Raw genomic sequence first — 24,739 nt, forward strand, 5'->3', positions numbered from 1 at the left:
TAGATGATCCCAAAGGTACCATTATTCCAGTTCTAAATTCTATAATTCTTCTTGTTACATCACTACCACCACAGAGAGAAGGGTCAAGGGACAAGTCAAACTCTGACAATTTTTCAGTTTTCCTACTGGGTGACACCAACATAATGAAAAGAAGCAGCTGACATCAAACAAATAACCAACATAGGAACCCAGGACCTGTTGCTAGTGCTAAGGAAAGCCAAAAGCTGGGTTGTCTGAGGGCTGTATAGGACACAATTTTCAAAATTTAGGCACAGGTCCCTAAAGCTTTCTAATTGGGATCCAATGAAAGTACTAACTCACAAATGAAGCAAGAAAAGGAGCTTCTGAGGTGCTCAGATGATTCTAATGATGCAAGAGTCAATCAGGAGGATAGTTAAGCTCAGTGGATTGAGAGCCAGACCTTGAAATGAGAAGTTCTGGATTCAAATCTGGCCTCAGACACTTCCTAGCTGGGACACTCTGGGCAAGTCACTTAACCCCCATTGCCTAGCCCTTACTGCTCTTCTGCCTTGGAACCAGTGTGCAGTCTTGATTTCTAAAATAGAAGATATGGATTCAAAAAAAAGATCTGACAAGGGTGGCATCCTCATTATAACCAAAGAACCCAACAAGCATTTACTCTACCTAGTAAACCTGATCACTTCTCTTTCTCTGTGAAGGATATTCATATAAAATGGTCATTTACATAGCATTTTTCACTTCTCAAGGTTCTTCCACATCCATGATCTCATGTGAGTCTGACTACTGTGTAAACAGGATCCGCATCACCTCCAGCTCATCCTACCTCTCTGCGTGGCTAGATGTCACGTGAATGCTCCAAACAGAGGTCACAGGTGAAGAGCTCTAGTAGGAACATGACTCAGAACTGAAGGTTACAGGTCCAGGTCTAGAGAGAGGATAAAGGTGCAGCACAGGACACACTCACCCTCTCTATTCCCTTGGACAGTAGTGGGGGAAGACCACGGCTGAGAAAGACAGCCATGTGGAGAAACACGTCATCAGAGTTAGGTTAAATTAGACTTTAATCTCTATACATCTGCTTTCTCTATTTCAAGTGATGCTTAATAAACTCTATGGAAAATAAGAACCTGGAGTTATTCATTTAAATCTAACACTATGAGTGCCAGAGCTAGGGGCAGCTAGAGAGAATGAGAAAGGGCAGGAGAGATGCACATTTTTTACTGAGTCTTCACTGCCCCTCACGAGTATAAAATCTCACAAAGTTAAAAGTCTTTACAGAGAAGGATTGTATTTCTTCCACAAAGTGTGAAATTTCCTTGACAAGGTTAATTCTTTGACAAAGTATGAACTCCTTATTCAGGATATCACTAAGTTGACCTCATTTTGAGGATGAAATTCACAGATTATCTACTTGGTACCCTGCTGCCCTGGAAGTTAATGCTTAAATTAAACCCTTTGTTTGGTTTAGTTTTTAAAAGGAAGGCAAGAGAGCAAAAGCAAATCATGGAGAGAACCAGAGGTGAGAAGGCCTGAGGAAGAAGATAGGAAAAGTTCTTCAGCTGTCCAGAGGAAAGCCTGCCTATCCCCATAGTTCCTCCAGGGAACCACTTAGTTCCAGACAAGGAGGGAACCCAAGTGACACCAAGCTGAAGCATAAAGACCAAACTACATGGTAACACACTCTCACAGGAAAGTTTTGATTCAGGTGATATTTATTAAATGTCCATTTGTTTCAAGCGAGAGTCACATTTCTAACTCAGGCATAAGGATCTCAGACACACAGGAGAGGATCTCAGATATATTTATTCATGTCAGTCATCCAAATTCACTTGTCTGCATGATCTAACACCTACCCCTTCGATGAGATTTAAGAAGGCAGCTTGACACTCAAGGCTCTCAACAACAGCCTGGCCTTCACTCAGTTTTCTAACCTTACCATAATCCCATAGCTCCTCATTCTTTCCCTACAGTCCAAAGTCAAAAACAAATAATTTTTATATGACCTGATGTGTGGGGTTATCAGTATATTATTGCTTTGAAAGGATAAAAGAACTAACAATAACAAACCGAGACATTTCTTCCCATTTCAAGTTTGCTTCATAGCAGGAAAGGAGGGAAGATAAGGAATGGGGACTCAAAACTTAATCGCTATGGTCAAAGAAAAGGAAAAAAGTAAACACTGTCTGCCTGTCTTCTGGGCATCCGTCCAAAAAGGAAATGTGTCCTTGGGAATATTACATCACATGGATTATCTGACAGTGGGACAAGCCCAGTGTAAGTAACCATGTAGTATGAACATGCGTCATGTTGGACAAGCTTACCAGGTTCCAGAAAAGGGGATTGAAAATGATGCAGAGAACAGCAGCCACAAAGCTGAAATCTGTGACATCGACGTAGCCAAGAAGCCGGGTCATAACGGAAAGTTCTGCCTGAAAGGAACACAGCTGCATTAGTAGGGCTAATCACTAGTTAGGACATAAGCTCAAATCTCAGGACCCCAAGTTCTGCAAAAGGTCCTCTCCAGGCCACCACATTCAGAAGTATCCTTGCCTATGCAGGTCTAATCCAACCAAATTCATCTCCTCACCCAACCCCATCCGCCATATTCATTTGGACCCGAGTCTTTGCTTATACCAGTGGTTCCCAAACTTTTTTGGCCTACTGCCCCCTTTCCAGAAAAAAATATTACTTAGCCCCTTGGAAATTAATTTTTTTTTAATTTTAATAGCAATTAATAGGAAAGATAAATGCACCTGTGGCCATCACCGCTTCTCTGGATCACTGAAGCACCCACCAGGGGGCGGTAGTGCCCACTTTGGGAATCACTGGCTTATACCATTCACCTGCCTGAAATGATCTCTCCCCTCCTCTCCAATCAAGTTTTATTTATTTATTTATTTATTTATTTGTTGGCTTGTTAAAGTTCCCAGGTAGCTTCATCCCTCCTTCTCAGGGCCCTAAAGAATTAGTAAAATTGAGGCAACTAGGTGGCTCAGTGGATAGAGACCCTGACCTTGAGATGGGAGGTCCTGGATTCAAAGCTGGCCTCAGATACTTCCTTTATCCCCAATTGCCTAGCCCTTACTGCTCTTCTGCCTTAGAGCCAATACTCAGTATCACTTCTAAGACAGCAAGGTAAAGGTTTAAGTGGGGGGGGGGGGGGGCAATGTGTATCCATTAGGACTGGTAGGTGGCTTAGTGGAGAGAGGTGGGAGGTCCTGGGTTCAAACTTGACCTCAGACACTATCTCTGAGACCCTGGGCAAGTCACTTAACCCCCAATGCTTAGCCCTTACTGCTCTTCTGCCTTGGAACTAATACTTAGTATCAATTCTAAGACAGAAGGTAAGAGTTAAAAAACAATTGGTAAAATTTAGGCATATAAGTTTTCTCTTAAAAACCTATATGCAGGGGGCAGCTGGATAGCTCAGTGGATTGAGAGCCAGGCCTGGAGACAGGAGGTCCTAGGTTCGGATCCGGCCTCGGACACTTCCCAGCTGTGTGACCCTGGGCAAGTCACTTGACCCCCATTGCCTACCCTTACCACTCTTCCACCTATAAGTCAATACACAGAAGTTAAGGGTTAAAAAAAAAAAAAAAAAACCTATATGCCTAAGTTTAACTAGTTCTTCAGGGCCCTGCTCAACTGCTGTGTCTGCCAAAAAGCCTTCCCAGAATACCCTAGCCCCCATCATTTAATAATAAGAGCTAGCATTCATATAGCACTTACTATGTGCCAGACACAATGCTAAGTACTTTAAAATTATTATTTCATTTGATTCTCACATTGATTCTAGGCTAGAGATGCTATTATAATCCACACTTTACAGATAAGGAAACTGAGGCAAAGAGAGGTTTAAGTGACTTTCCCAGGGCCACATAACTGGTAAGTACCTGAGGCTGGATTTGCACTCAGGTCTTCCTGACTTCACACCCAGTACTCCATCTACTGTGCAACCAGCTGTCTGCACAAGTCTATAACCTTTTTGTGGGCAAGGATGTCTTCCCTTTTATAGCTATGGTGTGCCCAGTGTAGAATCATAATAAAAACCAACTTGGACCACTCGTAATCCCTGCTGCCAGGGAGGTTGAGGCTAGAGGATTGCTTGAGGTTAGTAGTTCTGGATTGTAACTAAGCAGAAACTAGTTGCATAAGGTGGACCAGCTTAGGTCAGAAAGAGAACAGATCAGAAGTGGGATCGGAGCTGTGAGTGCTCTCTGAACTTGCAGTCTGGTCAAGATAGGGAGACTCAAATCTCAAAAACAAAACAAAACCTCTTTATCAGTTTCTCTCGAAATATTAAAAAACAACATTTCTCTGGTCTAAAAAAAGCTCTTTCCAAACACTCCTACTAGAAAATAGGGTGGAATGAGAGCAAAAAGACCTTTCATAAAGAAAGAGATTAAGAATTGAAGTTTGGGAAGAAAAATAAAAAGACCTCTTATTTATCCCCAGAAACTATTAGCTTAACATCCAACCAAAGGAAATGTCCTTTATTCCTTTCGAAGGAAAGGTCTCTCTCTCTTATTACTCAGAAGAGATTCTCCATAGGAGTCTCAGAGATCCCAAGGTGGATGATGAAGAAGAAGGAATGGGAAGGAGACTTTGTTATTCAATTATTTTGGAATGTTAACCAATAACTGTATTTTTTACATATCATGATTTCCTTCTTCAAGATAACCGTAAATGCTACCTAAAATTGTCCTGGGCAGAGAAACACATCATAAAGCATGGAGGATGGTGAAACTGTGCCAGTTGGTATACCTCTCTCTCCAAGTCAGAAATGTTTGGATATTGGACATTAAGGTTATACTGAATGAAGTTATTTCTGGCAGACTTGTGCCCAAAATACAAAATTGAGAATGAATATTTTGCCTTTGACACCAGGCATTCAATATTACTTAGTGAATAGAGTGATTGACAATGACTACGATAATGAAGAAAGAAAGAAAGAAAGAAAGAAAGAAAGAAAGAAAGAGAGAGAGAAAGAAAGAGAGAGAGAGAGAGAGAGAGAGAGAGAGAGAGAGAAACAAACAAACAAACAAACAAACTAAGAAAGAAAACGAGCTGAAAGCAGTATAATTATGATGACCAAACTGAGTCCTAGAGAAGAAATCATTAAAGGTTCTTCTCTACCTCTTTGCAAAATTGGGAAACTGCTGATTGCATATACTGTCAGACCTGGCTAATGTGTTGGTTTTTTCTCCTTCTTCTTTCAGTTTTTTTTTTTTTAATTTTTTTAAAACCCTTATCTTCCATCTTGGAGTCAATGTATTGACTCCAAGGCAGAAGAGTGGTAAGGGTAGGCAATGGGGGTCTCTAGACCTGGTTCTCAATCCACTGAGCTACCCAGTTGCCCCCCTTCTTTCAGTTTTAACCTGTTACTAGGTAGAGGAAAAGGAAATGAAAGTGACATAAAAAACAAGATATGCACAAAAATAGGATCTTTTAAAAAAAGACTGTGATTAAGCAAATGAAAATGCAGAATTACATTAATTAATGCTAAACCCTTTACCTCCCCCAGTGCATAACAGACACTCAATAAATGTTTGGGGATCTGAGTAAGGAAGGGAGGGAAATAAAGGAAGTAGTGCTACCTATGGGCATGGTAGCTCAGGTAGGAACTATTGGAACCCCTGAAACATATCAATTTTGCTAACATTAAAGTGCAAGCATACAAGTATAGAACTTTGCCTTTCAATTTCTTCCTAATCTTTGCTAGGTCTCCACATTCTAGAAAGACACATGGAAGAGACGAATGGCCATTATTATCATGATAGAAATGCCTCTCTCTTTTTCCAGGTTTCATGCTAATATTATGGTCCTTCAAGGGGGCCATCAGGCTGAATACAGGGCAACAAGTGATTCCTGGATTCCACTAGTGATTTCACTATACAGAGAAATACAGCTCAGGAGAAACAAAGGTCTGAAACAAGTCTAAGAAGCAGGACAATTGAAGTTCATATAACTTTCAATTATCTATTCCAAAGGGGAAGAGGTAGAAGGAATTAATTCTCTAAAAGCTACTTCTCTCAGTCTGGGGAATGTACAGAAAGACTGATTGTGCTGTAAGTTTAATTTACATTCTTTAAACAAATGATGATACAGATGTGAAGGTGGGCAACTAGGTGTGTACCATTTGGTAGAAGGAAAAGTTGACTGGGGAGATGGAGAGTTCTGGGTTTTATCCCTTCTCTGCCAATGTGTATTCTTGAATAAGTCCCTTCATTGCTCTGGGCCTTGGTTTCTGCCTCTATAAAATGAAGGGATTGTATTAGACTGCTTTAGTCCTTTTTGTGTCTTAACAACCCTATGATTTTAATCCCTACAAAACCAATCTTGGCTTATGGATCAGAAAAAGCAGAAGAGAAGGGCTGAGTCTCAGCCAATAGACTTTAGGAAAGACTCAGCTATTAGGTCAGAAGCAGTCTATTTCTCAAATGGCACCTTCTGGGATTACAGAATTAGGCTTCTGCCAATTCCTGACAAATGGCACAGAGGTTGAGAGATTTGGTCTCTTTCAGACTTCTGTTTTGAGGCTTTAGTTTTAACCCCAGTCTAAATACTGTGATTTGAGGTCTGACATTATTATGAGCTGTCACATGCTAAGAAGTCACAAAACATTTTACAACTGCTGGCAAATGATGGGAGAGCAGGAATGCCCCAAAGTAAGGGGTAACAGTTCATAGAGATTCCCAGACACTATCCCAAAGGACAGGAGGACATGCCAGGTTCCTGCTCTGGCTTTATTTGTGGTCTCTGGTTTAGAGGTGGTAGGACAATGAGATGATAAAGGGAGAACACTTAGAGCTTATTGCCTGTGGAATTAAATCTATACCTTACCTACCTACTTGCATTGATAGCCAGCACCAGAATTAGAAAAAACCTCTCCAGCACTTGACCTACCAAGACAGTAACCTACACTATTAACTATAATTCCTTATTAAATTTCTCTCCTGCATCACTCTAAACAAATACTGATTAAGCAGCTACTGTATGTCAGATACTGTGCTAAATGCTAGAGATAGAAAGAGAGGGAAAAGGCAGTCCCTGGCCTTGAGAAACTCACCATCTATTGGGGAAAACAACATACAAATAACAATCTACCTATAACAAGCTATATGCAGGATAAATTAGAAATAATCAACAAAGCGAAGACACTAGAATTAAGAGGAACTGGGAAAGGTGGTAGCTAGAACTTGAAGGAAGCAAGGGAAAGCAGGAGGCAGATGTGAGAAAGGAAAGAATTCTAGACATGGGCCATGGCCAGAGAAAATGCCAAGAGTGTCTTATTTGTGAAATAGTCAGAAGGTCACTATTACTGGATCAAAGAGTAAATGGAGAGATGTAAGAAAATCAGCTAGGTAGTACTGGACCTGGAGTCAGGAAGATTCATACTTCATCTTCCTAAATTCAAATTCCTGGGCAAGTCACTTAATCCTGATTGCCTCAATTTCCTCATCTGCAAAATAAGTTGGAAAAATAAATGGCAACCACTCCAGTATCTTTGCCAAGAAAACCCTATATGGGGTTGTGAAGAGTTTGACATAACTGAACAACAGCAAAAAGGGGGGAAAGTAGAGTATGGGAATAAGTTATGAAGGTCTTTGAACCCCAAACAGAGAATTTTGTATTTGATCCTGAAGGTGATAAGGAGACACTGGATTACAAGCACTTTAGGGGGACAGCTGGGTAGCTCAGTGGATTGAGAGCCAGGCCTAGAGACGGGAGGTCCTAGGTTCAAATCTAGCCTCAGACACTTCCCAGCTGTGTGATCCTGGGCAAGTCACTTGACCCCCACTGCCTATCCTTACCACTCTTCCACTTATAAGTCAATACACAGATCAAGGACACATGACAAAACCAGTGGAAATGTGCGTCGGCCATGGGTGGGGGGAGTGCGGGGGGGGTGAAGGGGAAAGTAGGAGCATGAATCATGTAAACATGTTAAAAATGATTATTAATAAATGTTTAAATTTAAAAAAAATAAGTCAAAACACAGAAGTTAAGGGTTTAAAATAAAAAACAAACAAACAAACAAAAAAAGCACTTTAGGAAGGGTAGTTTGGTAGCTGAATGGAGGAGAAGAAAGATTTGAGGTAGGACAGACCCACCAGCAGACTATTGCAATAATCTAGGAATGAGGTGATGCTAGCTGCAACACTAAAGAATGGGGAATATTCAAGAGAGGCTGAAAAGGTGAAAGTGACAGGCCTTGGCAACAGCTTGGATATGGGAGAAGGAATGATATCAAGGAGTCTTCGATTTGAGTCTGGGGTCAAGGAGGTAAGCTGTGTTCTTAATAGTAATAAGGAAGTATGGACATAATAAGGTTTTAGAAGAAAAGATAATGAATTCACTTTTGGACATGCTGAATTTCAAAATGTCTACTAGACATCCAGTTCTTGATGTCTCAAACACAGCTGGAGAAATGAGATTAGAGGTCAGCAGAGAGAGTAAGGCAAGATAAGTAGAGATGAGAATCATCAACAAAGAGATGGTAATTAATTAAATACATGAGAGCTAATGACAGGCAGATCTGTACAATGACAATACTTGTTCACAATAGCCATAAAGTCCAAGATTTTTACCTCACCTCTGAATCATTACCAAAACAAAAACCAAACAAAAAAATTTAAATGACAAGCACCATCTGAATGTTGAATATATTTAACTGTATCCCAACTTTTTGAAAATTAGTAATCTTTCAAAAGTTATATGGAAGTTCTCTGTTAAACAGAAGTTAACATGAAGAAGAACCATTAAGGAGATTTGTTAGCCAGTATTTCCTATGAACTGGCCCTTTTGCTCATCTCTACACATTGAAAACTAATGATTTCACTAATTGACTCTGCAGCCTTAAAAAAGATCCCAAAGGATCCTTTGAATCATTTTAAAAAATAATTTTATCCATGGTGGTTGGAGTACAGTGGATAAGAGTTCAAATCTGGACTCAGGCACTGGGCAAGTCACTTAACCCTGTTGCCTCAATTTCCTCATCTGTTAAGTGAAAAGGAAATGGCAAACCATCCTAATATCTCTGCCATAAAAACCCCAAAAGGGGTTACGAAGAGACAGATACAACTGAAATGAATAAACAAAAGTTTGAGTGTTCGTTTTATTTTGTTCTATTCTAATTCCTATTAATCGGAATCCTAAATTCACCAAAATACCCCTCTCTAGTGATATCAAATAACTAAATTGGCTATAATAATCCTCAAGATTCAGTTTATTCATGTGGAGTCAGACAGCCATTGCAGAAGAGTTTATGGGCAGCTATTCTCCTTTACCCTACGCCTCCAAGGATCTATAAACCTCTTACCCCAGCCAAGGAGGAAAGAGGGAAAAGAATGAAATACACATTCAGTTCTTATCCAGCTAGAGGAAAGGGTTCAGACAGGGCAAGAATTGAAAATATCCAGAGGAGAAGCTAAAGTATGCAGAGTATAGGACTGGGAAGGCAACCCATTCTGAATTGGGATTGGGCGCCATAAATGCTCCTCTTCCTAGATGATTCAAGCCAACAGAGGTATGGTATGAGAGTTCCTGGACAGGGTCTTGTGTTCAGAAATGTCATTTCTCCTACCTAGATGCCATTTCCACACTCAGAAAGTCATTCCTATTTCCCAGTGTTACACTCACTGATTCTTTTTAAAAAATGCAATTTAGTGATCACCCTAATGCAAATATCAATAATAATATGGAAATAGGTCTGGATCAAAGACACGTAAAACCCAGTGGAATTGCGCATTGGCTATGGAAGGGGGGGTGGGAGGAGGGGAGGGAAAGAACATGAATCATGTAACTATGGAAAAATTTTCTTAATCAGTAAAAAAATAAAATAGAAAAAAATGCAATTAGCCTAGTTGTGTGACCCTGGGCAACTCACTTAACCCCCACTGCCTGGCCCTTACCAGTCTTCTGCATAGTGTTGATTCTAAAGTGGAAGGTAAGGGTTAAAAAAATGCAATTTAGGTTATTTTTGTCCATGACTAGAATAACCAAGAACAGAATGAGAACAAAAATTGATAGTTCTTTAGGTTTCATAAGTATTCTTTGATCTTAGAAACCACCAGTGAATTTAGGTAGCAAATATATTATCCCCATTTTGTAGATCATGACTAAATGACCTGCCCAAAATCTACTCCACCAGCAAACAGTTGTAGAACAGATTTGAGACTCAAATTCAAATATGCAACTCCTAATTCCAAAACAATAAACAAACTCTACTAAAACACAATTGAACCATTCCCCTCTAGGCTGCACTACTGATTCATATCCACAGGACTTTCTTTACCATGCCATAGAACACTCTTCACCTTGGAAGCTCACTCTACTTTCTGGCCCTTTATCTTCTCCCTGATTGGCTGGTTCCTCCAAAGGGGTTTCATTTAAAGAAGGAGCCCAGGTCAACTATACCTTCATTCATCTCCAGGCTGAATTCTAGGCTCTCGGGACTTTCTTTACCACGACTTAAGCCAGTACCTCCATCTCTCTCCCACCTCTTTTCTGCTTCCTTTTTTTTGGGTAGTCTTCACCTCCTCCCTTAGAATATAAGCTCATTGAGGGTAGGGGCTTTCTTTCTGCTTTGCATTCCCAGTGCCTGGAATATATATTTAACACCTAATAAATGCTTATTGACTTAACTGCATAAGTACATGAAGTACTCAAGGTAACTCTGAAAGGAAACCAAGAGCACAGAAAGGAAAGGCAGAAGAATTATAAAAATAAAATTTGCCAGCACAGTGGAAAATGGAAGTCCAATAGGGATCTTGGTGAGAAGCTAGTTACTAATAAACATACATTCATACATCCATATATCACAGAATGATCCTATGATCATAGAAACAGAGCTAGAATAGACTCAAGAATTATACAAACCAAAGGCACCAGCTTATTTGCTATAATAGAGATATAATATAATAGAGAGGTAGCTGAGGTCTATGGTAAGAATACTGGATTTAAAGTTGAGTCAAGTGAATCTGAAACCCTAGCTCCAAAACTGGCTAACTGGTCACCTTGAGCAAGTAAATAGATCTCTCTGAGCCTAAATATTTTGCACTACCTACCACAGAGAGTGGTTGTAAGGAGTGCTTAATAAACCTCAAAGTATCTGAAAAATTAAGGGTGTGGACTAAGTTATCTCTAAGGTTCTTTCCAACTCTAAATCCTGATTGTAAAGTAAATACTAAGTAATACTACAATATTACTATATATTTATTATATTGACTTTACATATTTAACTAGTTAGATGGCAGATGATTTCTCTGCCTCCCATAGAAGACCAGTTTTATATATAAACAAGACAGATGGACAAACGCAGTGTGTTATTTGAGGAGCATCAAAAAGTTAGCCGAAACTGACCCTCTCAAATTATTTCCTTCCATACTGGAGGAAACTAGATGGTACAGTGGATAGAGCACCGAGCATGGAATCCCAAAGACCTGAGTTCAAATCTGTCCTCAAAACACTTATTAACTGTATGGTTCTGAGCAAGTCACTTAATCTCTGTCTTAGTTTCTTCATCTGTAAAATAGAAGTTAATATTATTATTACCTTTCTAGGTCATGGGTTCTTGAGCTCTGCAAACTAATTTTTAGCAATAACTTTTTAAATATAAATTTTAGCAATAGCAAGAATATTTGAATAGTTGATAACTGCAATTTACTACAACTGGTTTCCTTTATATTTTATTTTATGCATTTAAAAACTCCAGGGCGGATAGATGGCACAGTGGATAGAATGCCAGGCCTGAAGTCAAGAAGATTCATTTTCTTGAGTTGACATCCAGGCTCAGAAACCTACTAGCTATGTGACTGTGAGCAAGTCACTAAAGCCTGTCTGTCTCAGTTTCCTCATCTCTAAAATGATCTGGATTAGGAAATGGCAAACCATACTGTTATCTTTGCCAAGAAAACCACAAATGGGGTCATCAAGAGTCGGACATAACTGAAAAATAATTGAATATTCTGGAGAAAGGGTACATTAGTCTTTATCATACTGTCAAAAGGGTTGATGGGTACACACAAAAAAAATTTTAAGAGCCTCAGTTCTAAATATGACTTTGCCTGAAATTAACATTTCACTCCCTTGAATTGGGCATGACCTTCAGCAGGCCCTTCTTTTTTTATAAATCATACTCCTCGGGAGGAGAATTTTGTTCATTCCAAAACATCAGATAGACCTCTTTCGTAAGGTATCTTACTACTTGTGAATTGACAAGTGAAGCCAAAAACAAAACATGACAACATTTTACCCAAAGCTAGTTCCAGAGAAGCTTCAAATCTCCCAGAAAACAGAGCTGAGAAATTCCCAAAGTCAGCAAAGGAGGATGTGAGAGACACTAGGAACTATGGGTTTACAGCAGAGCCTGGGGAAGTAAGGCCATCACCAAGTAGACCCAGATAGGTTAGGTAATTCATCATGGGTCGCAAATAAAGCAACCAACTCCCTAAATTAAGAATCCAGATCTCCAGGACAATTCTGAGGGACTTAAGCCAAAGAATGCTCTCTATCTCCAGAGAAAGACTTGTTGGAGTCAGAGTGCTGATAAAAACATGAGATTTTTCACTTGTTTATGTGGGTTTATGTTTTGGGGTTTTAGTTTTTACAAGATTACTCGCTTACAAAAATGAACAATCTGGAAATATAATACATGTATAATCCAGATTGAATTGACTGCCAGCACTGGGAGATAAATTGTATCATATAACTTAGGAAAATTTGATTTGAAATTTGTTATTCCATGTAATTGTTTTTAAAAAATTTTTTTTTAATTTTTTTAAAGGACCCAGATGTCCTGACCACAGCTGACCCTTAGAAAATTATGAAGTTGTGCCTGCTGCATCCATCCCTTTTGGTACTCATTCCTCCCCTCCTTCCCGACCAGACTATCATCCTCCCATCCATCAGGTACCCAATAACCCATGTGGTCCAGATCTTTTCCATCACAAAAGGGAAGCTAATTTCCACTTAAGTATTAAAGACTAAATGCACTGGATGTCCACAAAAATATAAAAGAAAGCAACAATGAAAGGCTTGAATCAATGCAGTGACTGTAGGAATACAATGAAACGTGCTTCCTAGCTCTAAGCATACTAGTTGGGAGGCGAGAGGAGGCCAGGCACTGGGAAGTAACGATGAAACTACTGTTGTGGGTTTTTTTTAAATCAATAAAACTTTTTTTAAAAGTCTGAATGTATTCCTTAGGCAAGGCTTATATTTTAGAGGAGTGGGAAGAAGGTGATGCTCAATTTAAAGGTTGGAGAAAGTCATCCAGATGGGCCTTCTCAGCACTCCTCACACCCTAACACAGAGGGGGCCACCTCCTATGCTTATGCATTGAGTCAAAGAAATGAATTAGCGATGGCAAGATGGCAAGGCATTCATGGCATCTGTGGGGGAGATACTTTTTTTTTCCACACCAAATAAGCAGTTATTGATGTCTTCTCTTCTCACTAGATCACAATCTCTCCTCTCTCCTCTCCTACCTCAGAGGTCTCCATCCTAGAATTTCCAGAATGTTAGAATTAGAAGAATCCTTAAAGGGGGCAGCTGGGTAGCTCAGTGTATTGAGAACCAGGCCTAGAGGCGAGAAGTCCTAGGTTCAAATCTGACCTCAGATACTTCTCAGCTGTGTGACCCTGGGCAAGTCACTTGACCCTCATTGCCTACCCTTACCACTCTTCTGCCTTGGAGCCAATACACAGTATTGACTCCAAGATGGAGGGTAAGGGTTTAAAATAAAAAATTTTTTTTAAATTCTTAAAAACCCCTCTAGTTCAGTGATGTCAAACTTAAATAGAAATAGATCCCAGGATGGGGTTCATATTGATTTAAAAGCCCAAATTAACATTACCTATGTTGTATTTTTAGTTATTTTGTTAAACGCTTCCCAATTACATTTAATCTGGTTCAGTGGCACTTGAGGACTGGGCCAAGAGATTGACACCTCTCGTCCAAACTATTCGGTTAGCAGATAGCAAAAGAAAGAGCAAAGGAGACAAGAAGTTACATGCCCAAGAACATACACCCAGTTAAGCAATAGGCCATGCCTAGAACATAGGTCTCCTGACAAATCTGGACTTTTCCCCGTAGTCTCCAGTGAGACTGGTCAGCAGAGGACAAGACCCAAAAAGAGAAGGAGAAATAAAGCCATGCCTGAGAAGAACAGGGTCCTGTGGTCTCCCCCTTATTCTCTACCTGTGAGGGTTTCACCTATCAGGAGAGATGGAATAACCTATCCCATTTCCTGGGTGCTAAGCCTCCTTCCCAGCTCAAACTAAGCACAATGCTCTAGGATTGTCCAAAAAGGAAGAATGTCAGGTTATGCAAGGTGGGGATTTCCAATGATTCTCCAGTAGGAAATCCTGGTCTCTCCACTCCCTCCCCTCCAGCCAAGAAGAAGAATCCCAAACTAAACAAGTCAGTTCTCTGTTAATGATGGCTATGAATGACTCTGAGCCAATTCCCAAATTCTGGAAACACAAGTTAGGCAGAATACGAACTCTCATTCAATAGTAGTATGCTGAAACAGTAAAGGGGATGAATTTAATACTACATTATCTTCTTTACTGGCTCCCAAAATGTCTTGATTCTTCAGGGACTGCGATAATAATGCACTCATGATTAGGAGGAACCTTGATTTGCTTTTTGGATTGGATTGGCAGGGAAAGACTGTTAGCAAGTCTAGTTTACTCAGCAATGTGGGAACATTTCAAAGCAATGTTTTTCCTGGGAAATATCCACAGAAGATAAATAAATAACACTGAAAACACACCTTACCCCATGATAGGACAAACAGTAGAGGACAAGAGTCAAAGTCACTTTGATTTCCAGGGACAATTTCCCTCTACACTGAGGAAGAGGGAGAATTAAGGGGTACTGAGAAGGGATGGAGTGACCTAATCCAATTCACCTTATCATTCTGTGATTTTGATAACTGTACGAGCTTCGCTATGGTCAATATAGTTATTAATTTTTAAGCCCTTATTTTCTGTCTTAATAACAACTCTGTAAGACAGAAAGGTAAGGGCTAACTAAGTAAATGGGGTTAAGTGATTTGCCCCAGATCACACATTTAGGCAGAATACAAACTCCCATTCAATAGTAGTATGAATGGCCATGCTTAAACAGTGAAGGGGATGAATTTAATACTACATTATCTTCTTTACTGGCTAGGATGAATTTGAAGCCAAATATGAACCCAGGACCTCTTGAGCCACCTAGCTGCCCCTAATCAATATATTTATTACTAGTCACTTGACTTTGTACCATTACCAAAAATTAAAATTAAAATGCTGGTTTTGGAGCCAGAAGACTCATCAAGGCCTGGCTTTGACACCTACCAGCTCTACTGATCTTAGGTATGTCCCTTAACTGCTCTGTACATCAATTTCCTCAACTAGAAAATGAGGATAATACTTTAGTTAATACTAAGAGTGGGCACAGCTAGGTGGTTCAGTGGATAGAGTGCCAGGACTGGAGTCAGTAGGACCTGGGTTCAAACCTGGACTCAGACCCTTCCCAGCTGTGTGATCCTGGGCAAGTTACTTTACTGATTGCCTACCCCTTACTGCTCTTCTATCTTTAAATTGGTACTAAAACAGGAGGCAAGGGTTTAAAATCATAACAACAGTGCTTTACCATTTGCAAAGGAAGGAAGCTTGTTTCAGTGAATAGAAGATGAGTGCTGGGAGTAAGAAAACCCAAGTTTAATATTAGATACATGAGCAAGAACAAACCTCCTCTCAGTAGCCCAGGCAACTTCCCAAGATAATAAGTTATAGATATCAATCTGCATCAGTTGAAGGAATTTCTATCCAGTAATAAAAGTAGATCTTAGATCTTTCCCCCACCAAAAAAAAAAAATTAGCAAATACACGATTTGAGTCCACAGCTACTTTGTATGTTAGGTATTACGAGTACTGCTAATCTGATTTTGTCTTTAGATAATGAAGAAATGTCAGATTTGTCCAGAGTCACTCAACTAGTGACAGGGGAGGGATCTGAACCTAGGACTCATGGGGCTATTATGAGGAAAAGCACTTTATAAATGCAAGCTAATATTCTTTTATCACTTCACTCTCAGTCTAAAGATTTGATTTACCTCAAAGCCCTTTTTCCTGCTAATTTGCTTGTTACCCTAATATCTAAGCTTTTGAAAAACATAGAGGTCAGAACCCGGCATACACAATCAGGATTTTGCCTTACATATCTCTGCTTTAAGATTTTATCCATTTCCAGTCACAGGCTGTATTTAAAAATGGAGATTGTCCAATATTATGAAATTCTCATTTCATATTGGTATCTAGCAATATGCTGCATATAAAACTCTATTAAGAGTGTGGAGGTGTACCTATTTTGTCCCTCTAACCAAACTGCAAACTTGGGGGCATGGATGCTATTTCAAATTTTATACTTCTGCATTGCTCCTAAAAACTAGGCAGCGAAAGATTATTTGTTGATTTGCACAAATATTAATTTGAAAAAGACAGGTTTGAAACAGGCTTTCCCAAAAATGGATTTGCTGTGTAAGTATTTTTATGTGTTACATGGCAGCAAGTGTCCTCCAAATACCTCTGAGGATCTTGCAAACATGCTTGCTTCTACTAATCCAAAAAACTGGGAACCAGTGGTAGTGGCTAAGCTCAGAGGGCCTTTTTTCATGGTCCAGATCCCCTACTTATTATAGTTCAACAGGCCTCATTCCAGCCAACCTGACCATCAACTTGCATCATATCATCACCATGTTGAGTAACAGAATCACATGGTGGGGAAAGGGGGACCAGAAGTGGAAAAAATGGACAGAGGCCATTTATTACTTTGATTGTATAAGGCTAACATCACTCATGCTCCACCTCTAACCCTAATTCCACAGGATCAGGTTTATTTGTTTTTGGGGGGTTTGTTTGTTTTTTTTCAGGGGGGGGGGGACAGACAACACAGACATAGACACTAGCTGAACCAGAGCATAGGCTCAATGAAACTATCTAAGAATAGGAGCTAGTTGTCGATGAATGTAAGCATATACACATCATCAGTTCCAGGAGCTGATAACTTTTAAATCTACCACTGGGGCTCTGTGTTAATTTTGTTTGTTTTTTTGTTTGTTTAAAATAAGAAATGTAAGAATTGGAAATGGGGTGGAAAAAATACTGGTGAGACAATATAAAGCATGTAAAGATTTTTTTTTGTACATCTCTTTACTACAAAGATTAAAGAGCATGGTAGAGGGCAGTCAGGTGGTTCAGTGAATTGAGAGCCAGGCCTAGAGACAGGAGGTCTTAGGTCCAAATCTGGCTTCAGATGCTTATTAGTTGTGTGATCCTGTCTAGCCCTTACCATTATTCTGCCTTGGCACCAACATAGTATTCATTCTAAAAAAGAAGGAATGGATTAAAAAAAAAAAAAAAAAAAAGACAACATGGTATATAGAGATCTAACCTACAACTCAGGAAATCCTGGATTCAAGCCTCTCTTTTTACTCTGGGAATGTCCTCTAATCCCTCAGTATCTCAAACAAATGTCTAGGACTCTAAATTGCAGAGAAAATACCTATCTGCATTGGAAAAGGGATCTCTTCACTGAGTTCCTAATACCAATGAAATCATAGGTCCACTGAAAAAACAGTTTTATCTGATATTCCACTCCCTCTACAGTCTGATCACAACCTTTCTAAAAGAAGCTCATACTTCTCCCCCTTAAAATTAGAATGTCAAAGTTGGAAGGGACCTCAGCAACCATCATATGACTTGTACCTGAACAGGAATCCACCCAACACGTGATCATTCAACTTTGCCTGAAGATGCTCAAAGATGAAAAAAACCACTACTCATTGGAGGCAACTCATTGGAAATTGCTTTGTTAGGAAGTTTTCCTTAAACTGAACCTAATTAAGAACATTCTGCTCACAGTTCTATCTTCTAATGTCCAATTCCTCTTCCTGTCATCTGCTCCTAAGTCCTCTTTTCCCCAGGCCAACTAATCTCAGATCCCTCAAGACCTCAAGTCTCTTCACCATTCTCCTCATCCTCCAAAGCACACCTTCCATTTGTACAATACCCACTCTAAAATGTGGCATCTAGATTTTATGTAAATGAGATAAGAGTTAGAGATCAAGTGGCGTTCATGTATAAAAGCATAGGAAAATGAAAGTATGATTTGTATGAGCCCAGCAAGAATCTAAGAAACAAAATCAAAAGAAAAATCAAAAGGACTTGGTAACTAATATAGCATAAAGGAGGTTTCTACATTGAAAAATACCAATCTCACTGGTAAAAATAAGGAAGGTAGGAGGACTTATTTTCATGAAAAGTTGGTGGGTTTGAAGAAATACTGTTTAGGATGAAAGTCAAGTCATCTGAGTAGACATTTCCTCCAAACAGACATAAATTTAAAACAGGAGTCATTAGAAGTGGGTCAAGAGCAAAGGAAAGTAATAAATGTTGGAGGGGATGTGGCAAAATTGAGACATTAATGCATTGCTGGTGGAGTTGTGAATTGATCCAGCCATTCTGGATGGCAATTTGGAACTATACCCAAAGGGTTTTAAAAGACTGCCTGCCATACCACTACTGGGTTTATACCTCAAAGAGGTAATAAGGAAAAAGACTTGTACAAAAAAATATTTATAGCCGCACTCTTTGTGATGGCAAAAAATTGGAAAATGAAGGGATGCCTTTCAATTGGGGAATGGCTAAATAAATTGTGGTATCTGCTGGTGATAGAACACTATTGTGCTATAAGGAATAATGAACTGGAAGAATTCCATGTGATCTGGAATGACCTCCAGGAATTAATGCAGAGTGAAAGGAGCAGAACCAGAACATTGTACACAGAGGCTGATACACTGTGGTAGAATCGAATGTAAGGGACTTCTGTACTAGCAGCAATACAATGGTCCAGGACAATTGTGAGGGACTTATGAGAAAGAATGCTATCCACATCCAGAGAAACAACTGTGGGAGTAGAAACACAGAAGAGAAACAACTGCTTGATCACATGGGTCAATGGGGATATGATTGGGGATGTAGATGAAACAACCACCCTAGTGCAAATATCAATAATATGGAAACAGGTCTTGATCAATGACACATGTAAAACTGTAACATGGAGATGGCAGGGTAGAATTCCTGCAAGATACAGGGTCAAGCCTCAACTCAGAATTCCAGACCCCCCCACCCCCTCAGAGAACTTGCAGGAATTCCACACTGCCATCTCCATGTTACAAAAACCCAGTGGAATTGCACATTGGCTATGGGCAGGGGGTGGGAGGAGGGGATGGAAAGAACATAAATCATGTAACCATGGAAAATTTTTCTTAATCAATCTTAAATAAAATCTAAAAAAAAATGGGTCAAGGATATGCTTGAATTGACTAAATTGAATCATCAGATAGACTCCCAAATAGTTCCCCAATATTCCCCTTTCTAGTCAATTCCCATATCAGTCAATAAAGATTTATTAAGCACTTACTTAGGCATTGTGCTAAGTGATGAAGATATAAATGCAAATAAAAAGAAAGATGGGACCTGCCCTCAAGAAGTTTCTTTTATTCCTACTAGAATGCCTTTCCTACCAATTCTACCCAATTCCCTATTTTTCAGTCTCGGTGCAAACTCTACCTTCTCCATGATATCCTTCAGCCAGCAATTATTTCTTTCTTCTCTATATTCCCACAGTATTTTGTATCTATTTTACTATATTTTCACATCATATATTTCAAGTTACTTATGTCTTGGCCTTACCCTTTCCTATGAGACAGTAAATACCATGAGGACAGGAGCTATGTCTTGCTCTTATGTCTCTTGAAATGCTCAACAGAATCTCAAACTCCAACAGGTCCAAATCAGAACTCCTGATCTTATTCCCTCAAACTATTCTCTCTTCCACACTTCTCTCTTATTGTTGAGATCATCAATATGCTCCCAGTCACCCAATGTCATCCTCTACTTCTCATTCTCATCCTCTTTACATATCCAATCTGTTGCCAAGTCTTGACATTTCTACCTTCACATCTTTATTAGTCTTCTTCCTTCCACTGTAAAATTGAAAATTGATTTTAATTCTAGTTTTAAAAGTTAATAAGGGGCAGCTGGGTAGCTCAGTGGAGTGAGAGTCAGGCCTAGAGACAGGAGGTCCTAGGTTCAAACCCGGCCTCAGCCACTTCCTAGCTGTGTGACCCTGGGCAAGTCACTTGACCCCCATTGCCCACCCTTACCACTCTTCCACCTATGAGACAATACACCGAAGTACAAGGGTTTAAAAAAAAAAAGTTAATAAGGTTAATAATCTGCCATGTGGCAGAGAGAGAGAGAGAGTTCTAAACTCTTTATCCTTGTAACTTCACCCTTCACCTATATTCTGGAACCACAGAATTGCATGCATAGCTGCCATAACACAACAAACTGTATCAGGCTAAAGCAAGTTGAGGGTAACCAACAGGCCTCAAACCTATTGGTGAGTGAGGGGGCCATCTACTCCAGGCTTGTGAGACTTTCCCTGGGGGAAAAAGTAGATGAGAACAATTTGTTCTAGGGGCAAATAAGGCATCAGTGGGGCACTTAGAGCTTGGTAAGACAGAGAAAAAGCCAAGATCATCCACTCCACCTCAAGCCATTGCCACAAAGAAAATTAATATTAAATTGTGATACTGAATTGTGAAATGATTTCTCCTTCTGGCCCCCAAAACAGTTTGATTTTAAAGCTCAAATAGCTTCTCCCTCAGCCTATGAAACCATGGGCTGGTTCTTCTCTTTTTTGTTAAGATCTATGTAAAGAATAATAAGATTTAGGAGAAATAACTGGTGTCCTAAGTAGCCACCATTTTTGGACTTCTGTGACCCAAATGAATGGCAAGTCTCTTAAGAGTCCTTAGGACATTCCCCTTCCTTTGATGAAGTGGGGATGGAGGAGTTGAGGTTTCTAAGGCCACTTCCTATGTGACTATTTTCCTATCAGAGATGTGTTGGGGAGAGGAACTGAATGATGAGGGTATCACAAGGGGTATATATTTGCCAGTGGAAGTCATTCTTTTGTCTTTCTTTTCTGGTCTCCCACTCTTTTTCTTGCCCTGCCTAGTTGCTTGAGCTTATGCCCCTCTCTCTCTGGTCCAGCTCTCCATCTTGGCCACTGAGTTTTTTTTGGTATCTTTTCAAACTATGGAGAGAGAGAGCCCACTGGCTAGTTAGATTTTCTTAAGTAACCAATTAAAAAATTAACTTAAATTTAATATATGCAAATTCCAGAGAATTTCACGTTCAAGTCATCTTGACATTTGTTCCTGTCCTAGACTTAAGATGACTCTGGAAGAGAGTGAGGCTGATGACTTTGTGCAACTTTGCCTCACTTAAATCCAATTTATTCAGAATTCAAAAAACATCACCAGTGATGTCATTCTGACCCTCTTCCATGGACTATCTTTTGTCTTTGATTGTAAGCCTGGGCCCAGAGTGCTTTAATACTTGTTAAATAAATAAATACAGGTACTAAATAAATAACTGTTGAACAAATGTTCAAAACCTAGACCCCATTCATTTTCTATATAAAACTTTACACAAAGCCATAAAATGTTAAAGCTGAAAGAATCATAGAGATAATCTAGTTCAGATCAACAGTAACTTCTTCCTCCTCCATTTACATAATGCCTAGTATATCTTTTTGTGCTTTAACTGTACAATTAGGATATAAGCACACTGAAGAGAGGATTTTATGTTTGATCCTGTAAAGTAATAAGCAGCCTCTGGAGTTTATTAAATGGGAGAGGGGAAAGATATATAACAGACCTAATGAGTGCTTCCTGAAAAGCGTGTGGTTGGGGGATTACTGTGGGAGAGACTCTAAGTCTATGCCATGCAACAAGCATTTATTAAATCCTTACTACATTGTGCTAAGCTCTAGAAGTATGAAGAAAGGCAAAAACTTGTGGCAATGGGTATTTGGTGATTTCCTTACTCCTTTGCACTCTCCCTCCCTCATCATTAAATTCCTAGCTTTCCTACCAGGCTCAGCTCAAAACCCACCCTCTACAAGTCCAATTAGTATTCTGATATTTATTTTGACATTTGTTGCATTCCCACAGTAGAATGTAAACCCCAGGAGGGTAGGGCCTATTTTTCCCCCTATATTTGTCTCAATGACTTACACATATTAGGTGCTTAACGAATGCTTATAGAATGAATGCAAGCTATTAAAAGCAAGTTTTGATTGGGGGAGGAAGAAAATCGAAACGGCTCAGATCATCGAAGATGTCAACCGAGGTAGGGTCGGCGTGGGAAGAAAGTGGAGGAGTTGTAAAAATTTTCTGAACTTCACATTTTGCTGAAGGATGAAGGAGAAGGAAGGTTTTGGGGAGGGGAGGGAAGGAAATCACCACCAGCACTTAGCGCAAGTGTCCGGAACCCAAAGTGTTTCCATCCTCCTCGGGTGATGAAATTCAAGGCATTGAGAGGGAGATTGGTTCTCTCAGCACACATACTGGAGCTACCTGCGATCAGAAGCTAGCCCCCACAGCTCTCCGCTTCTGGGGGTCAGCTAGAACTCTCCATGCCTCTCCAAGAGCTCGCCCCCTACATCTCTGCGCCCTCTAGACCTCTGCATCTCCGCACCTAAAACCCTGCACCTCCGCTTCCTTCGAATCTGAGATCCTGAATGTCTACGACCCCAAAGCTTCTGCACCCCCGTACCTCTGCACCCATGAGACCCAGCACCTCTGCGCCCCCAGAGCCTCAGCAACTCCACACACCGGGTCCCAGTACACGCCTCCCACCCGGACTCCGCCCCGTACCTTATAAATATCCACATTCCCGAGTCCTCCGCAGCAATCATACCCGGCTACCCGACCCCTCATTTCGCTTTCCCTTTCCTCTTTCTCCTCCTCCTCGTCAGCCCGCTCACCCCATGGCCCCAAGGCCGCCACCACCCTGGGTCTAGAGGGGTCAAGAGGGTCCCCCAACCTTCGCTTGCCCCTAAATTTATTCAACCATCCTCCCTGAAGCTTTCCTGCCTAATTCCCCACCTCCCCAGGAATCCCAGTTCACATGTCTCACGGAGAGGCTTCTGGGAAATGTAGTCCGCTCCTTCCCCATCCTCCGTGGGCTTCCGCGGACCCAGGAGCTATTCTTGAGATGGAACTACAAGTCCCAGAAAGCTTGGAGTGGGCTCTTCCCCGCACACTTAAAGAACCTCAAAGGTGTGTCCTAGGTGCTCTGGATCCTCCACGTGTCCTTCGGTCCCTAGCCCGCTGGGTCGGGTCTGGGTCCCAGAGCCGAGACTCACCAGCCCCCCACTCACCCACTCTCTCCACGCTCTGTAGCAGTGCTCCAGGGCCGAGGCCCTTCTTATCCTACCTGGGGTTACTGACCTGTTGTCCCTCTCCGTCGGTGATGGGATTGGAAGGATAGGATAGGGGGGGTTATATATAAATAACTTCCCCTGCTGGGACCGAGGAGGTGGACTTTGTCCTGGAAAGAACCCTCTCCCCCTTTTCTCCTCCTCCTACCCCCTACCCCCACCCCTTCCTGCGGGTGTTTGGCCTGGGGCCGTGCATGCTTAGTACAAGCTGTCCCAGTTAGACCCAAAACAAAGATGACACGCACCCGCGGCGTCGCGGAGCTAGCTTCTCCATCCACCCACCTCCAGCTCGGCCTTCAACTCATCCAGGGTCCTCCCTTTCACTCCCGGACACCCAGAGCCAAACTTACAGAGTGTGCCATTCCCCCCGAGTCCATTCTCAAGGAGTGTCAGAATCCCCAGGGGCGACTGTCAGTTTCTTTGGGCTAGTGGAAGGCAGCAAAGGCGTTCAAAAAAACACTTTTATTTTACAATCCAGGAAGTAACAACAGCAATATTGAGAAGTGGGTTGCGGGAGCAATTGAATGGATTGAGGCTGCCTGGAGAGGAGCAGCATTTGAAAGGAGTGAAACTTCAAGAGGGGAAGGTGGTGAAGGAGGCTGACTTGAGAGGTCGAAGAGCTTACCTGGATTGTGATACAGCTAGGAAAATCCGTAGATTTGTCTGGCTCCTTTACACTCCCTCCCTCCTGTCAGGAGAATGTAAGCTGCTGGCGTGCAGGGACTTTCTTGTTTAGGTTTGGGAGTCCCTAGGAACCCAGAGAAGTTCCTGGCACATTGCAGGAGGAATTGAATCGAACTGTCGGGTTTTGGAATAGCACTTAAGAGGTATCTGAGAACCTTCTCTCCCCCAGCTAGTGCCCGAGCTCTTTGAAAACAGTCAGTCTTTTTTTTTTTTTTTTTTTTTTTGTCTCCAATAGTGGCTCTAGAACATGGTTGGATTCAAAGTTCAATAAAGACTTCATTGAACAAGTGTTGATTCCCCTTTTCCCTCCTTCCTTACTTCTGCCTCCTGTCCAGGTCACATTACAAACTCCAAGAAAACATCACTGGTTGTAGGGATGTTTCTTCTGGCAGGACACAGTCCTGTGAGCAGCTCTGTAGGAGGTGGGCAAATACATTTCTTACCTGCCAGACCATATGCTATGCATAAAGTTCTGGAAGCTTCAAGGCTTCTTTCCTAGCCCAATGTCAATCATTGAACATTACACTGAGCATTACAATAATGTGAGCCTAACTAGATCCCCTTGAAGGGAAGGGAGAAGAGTGGTAAATAAACACTATTCCTGGAATATCCAATGATTCTTAAGTATTGCTGCCAATCATACTTATCAACAGGTATCGATCTAAGAGGCAAAACCAAGGTTTATTATATATATGCTTCTGCATTGGCCCAGAGTTTTCTA

At 40.8% G+C, this 24,739-nt stretch overlaps 1 protein-coding gene across 4 annotated transcripts in view; it reads right to left on the reverse strand.

Annotated features, from left to right (window-relative positions):
• Positions 1–24,387, reverse strand: part of PEMT (phosphatidylethanolamine N-methyltransferase) — a 194,442-nt gene extending 170,055 nt beyond the window's left edge. The window contains exons 1-2 of one of the 4 annotated variants that reach the window (XM_044661709.1): positions 23,960–24,387; positions 2,304–2,411 (exon numbers count right to left, since the gene is read on the reverse strand). In XM_044661709.1, coding sequence (XP_044517644.1) covers positions 2,304–2,396 — 93 coding nt within the window. In that variant the 5' untranslated portion in view covers positions 2,397–2,411; positions 23,960–24,387. Of the gene's footprint in view, positions 1–2,303; positions 2,412–22,768; positions 23,306–23,330; positions 23,398–23,959 lie in introns of those variants that run through there. The other 3 variants (XM_044661691.1, XM_044661700.1, XM_044661682.1) reach the window with 3 other exon arrangements.
• Between the last annotated feature and the right edge of the window lie 352 nt (positions 24,388–24,739).

This window comes from Gracilinanus agilis, chromosome 1 (genome assembly GCF_016433145.1).
Source record: "Gracilinanus agilis isolate LMUSP501 chromosome 1, AgileGrace, whole genome shotgun sequence".
Lineage (NCBI taxonomy): Eukaryota > Metazoa > Chordata > Mammalia > Didelphimorphia > Didelphidae > Gracilinanus > Gracilinanus agilis.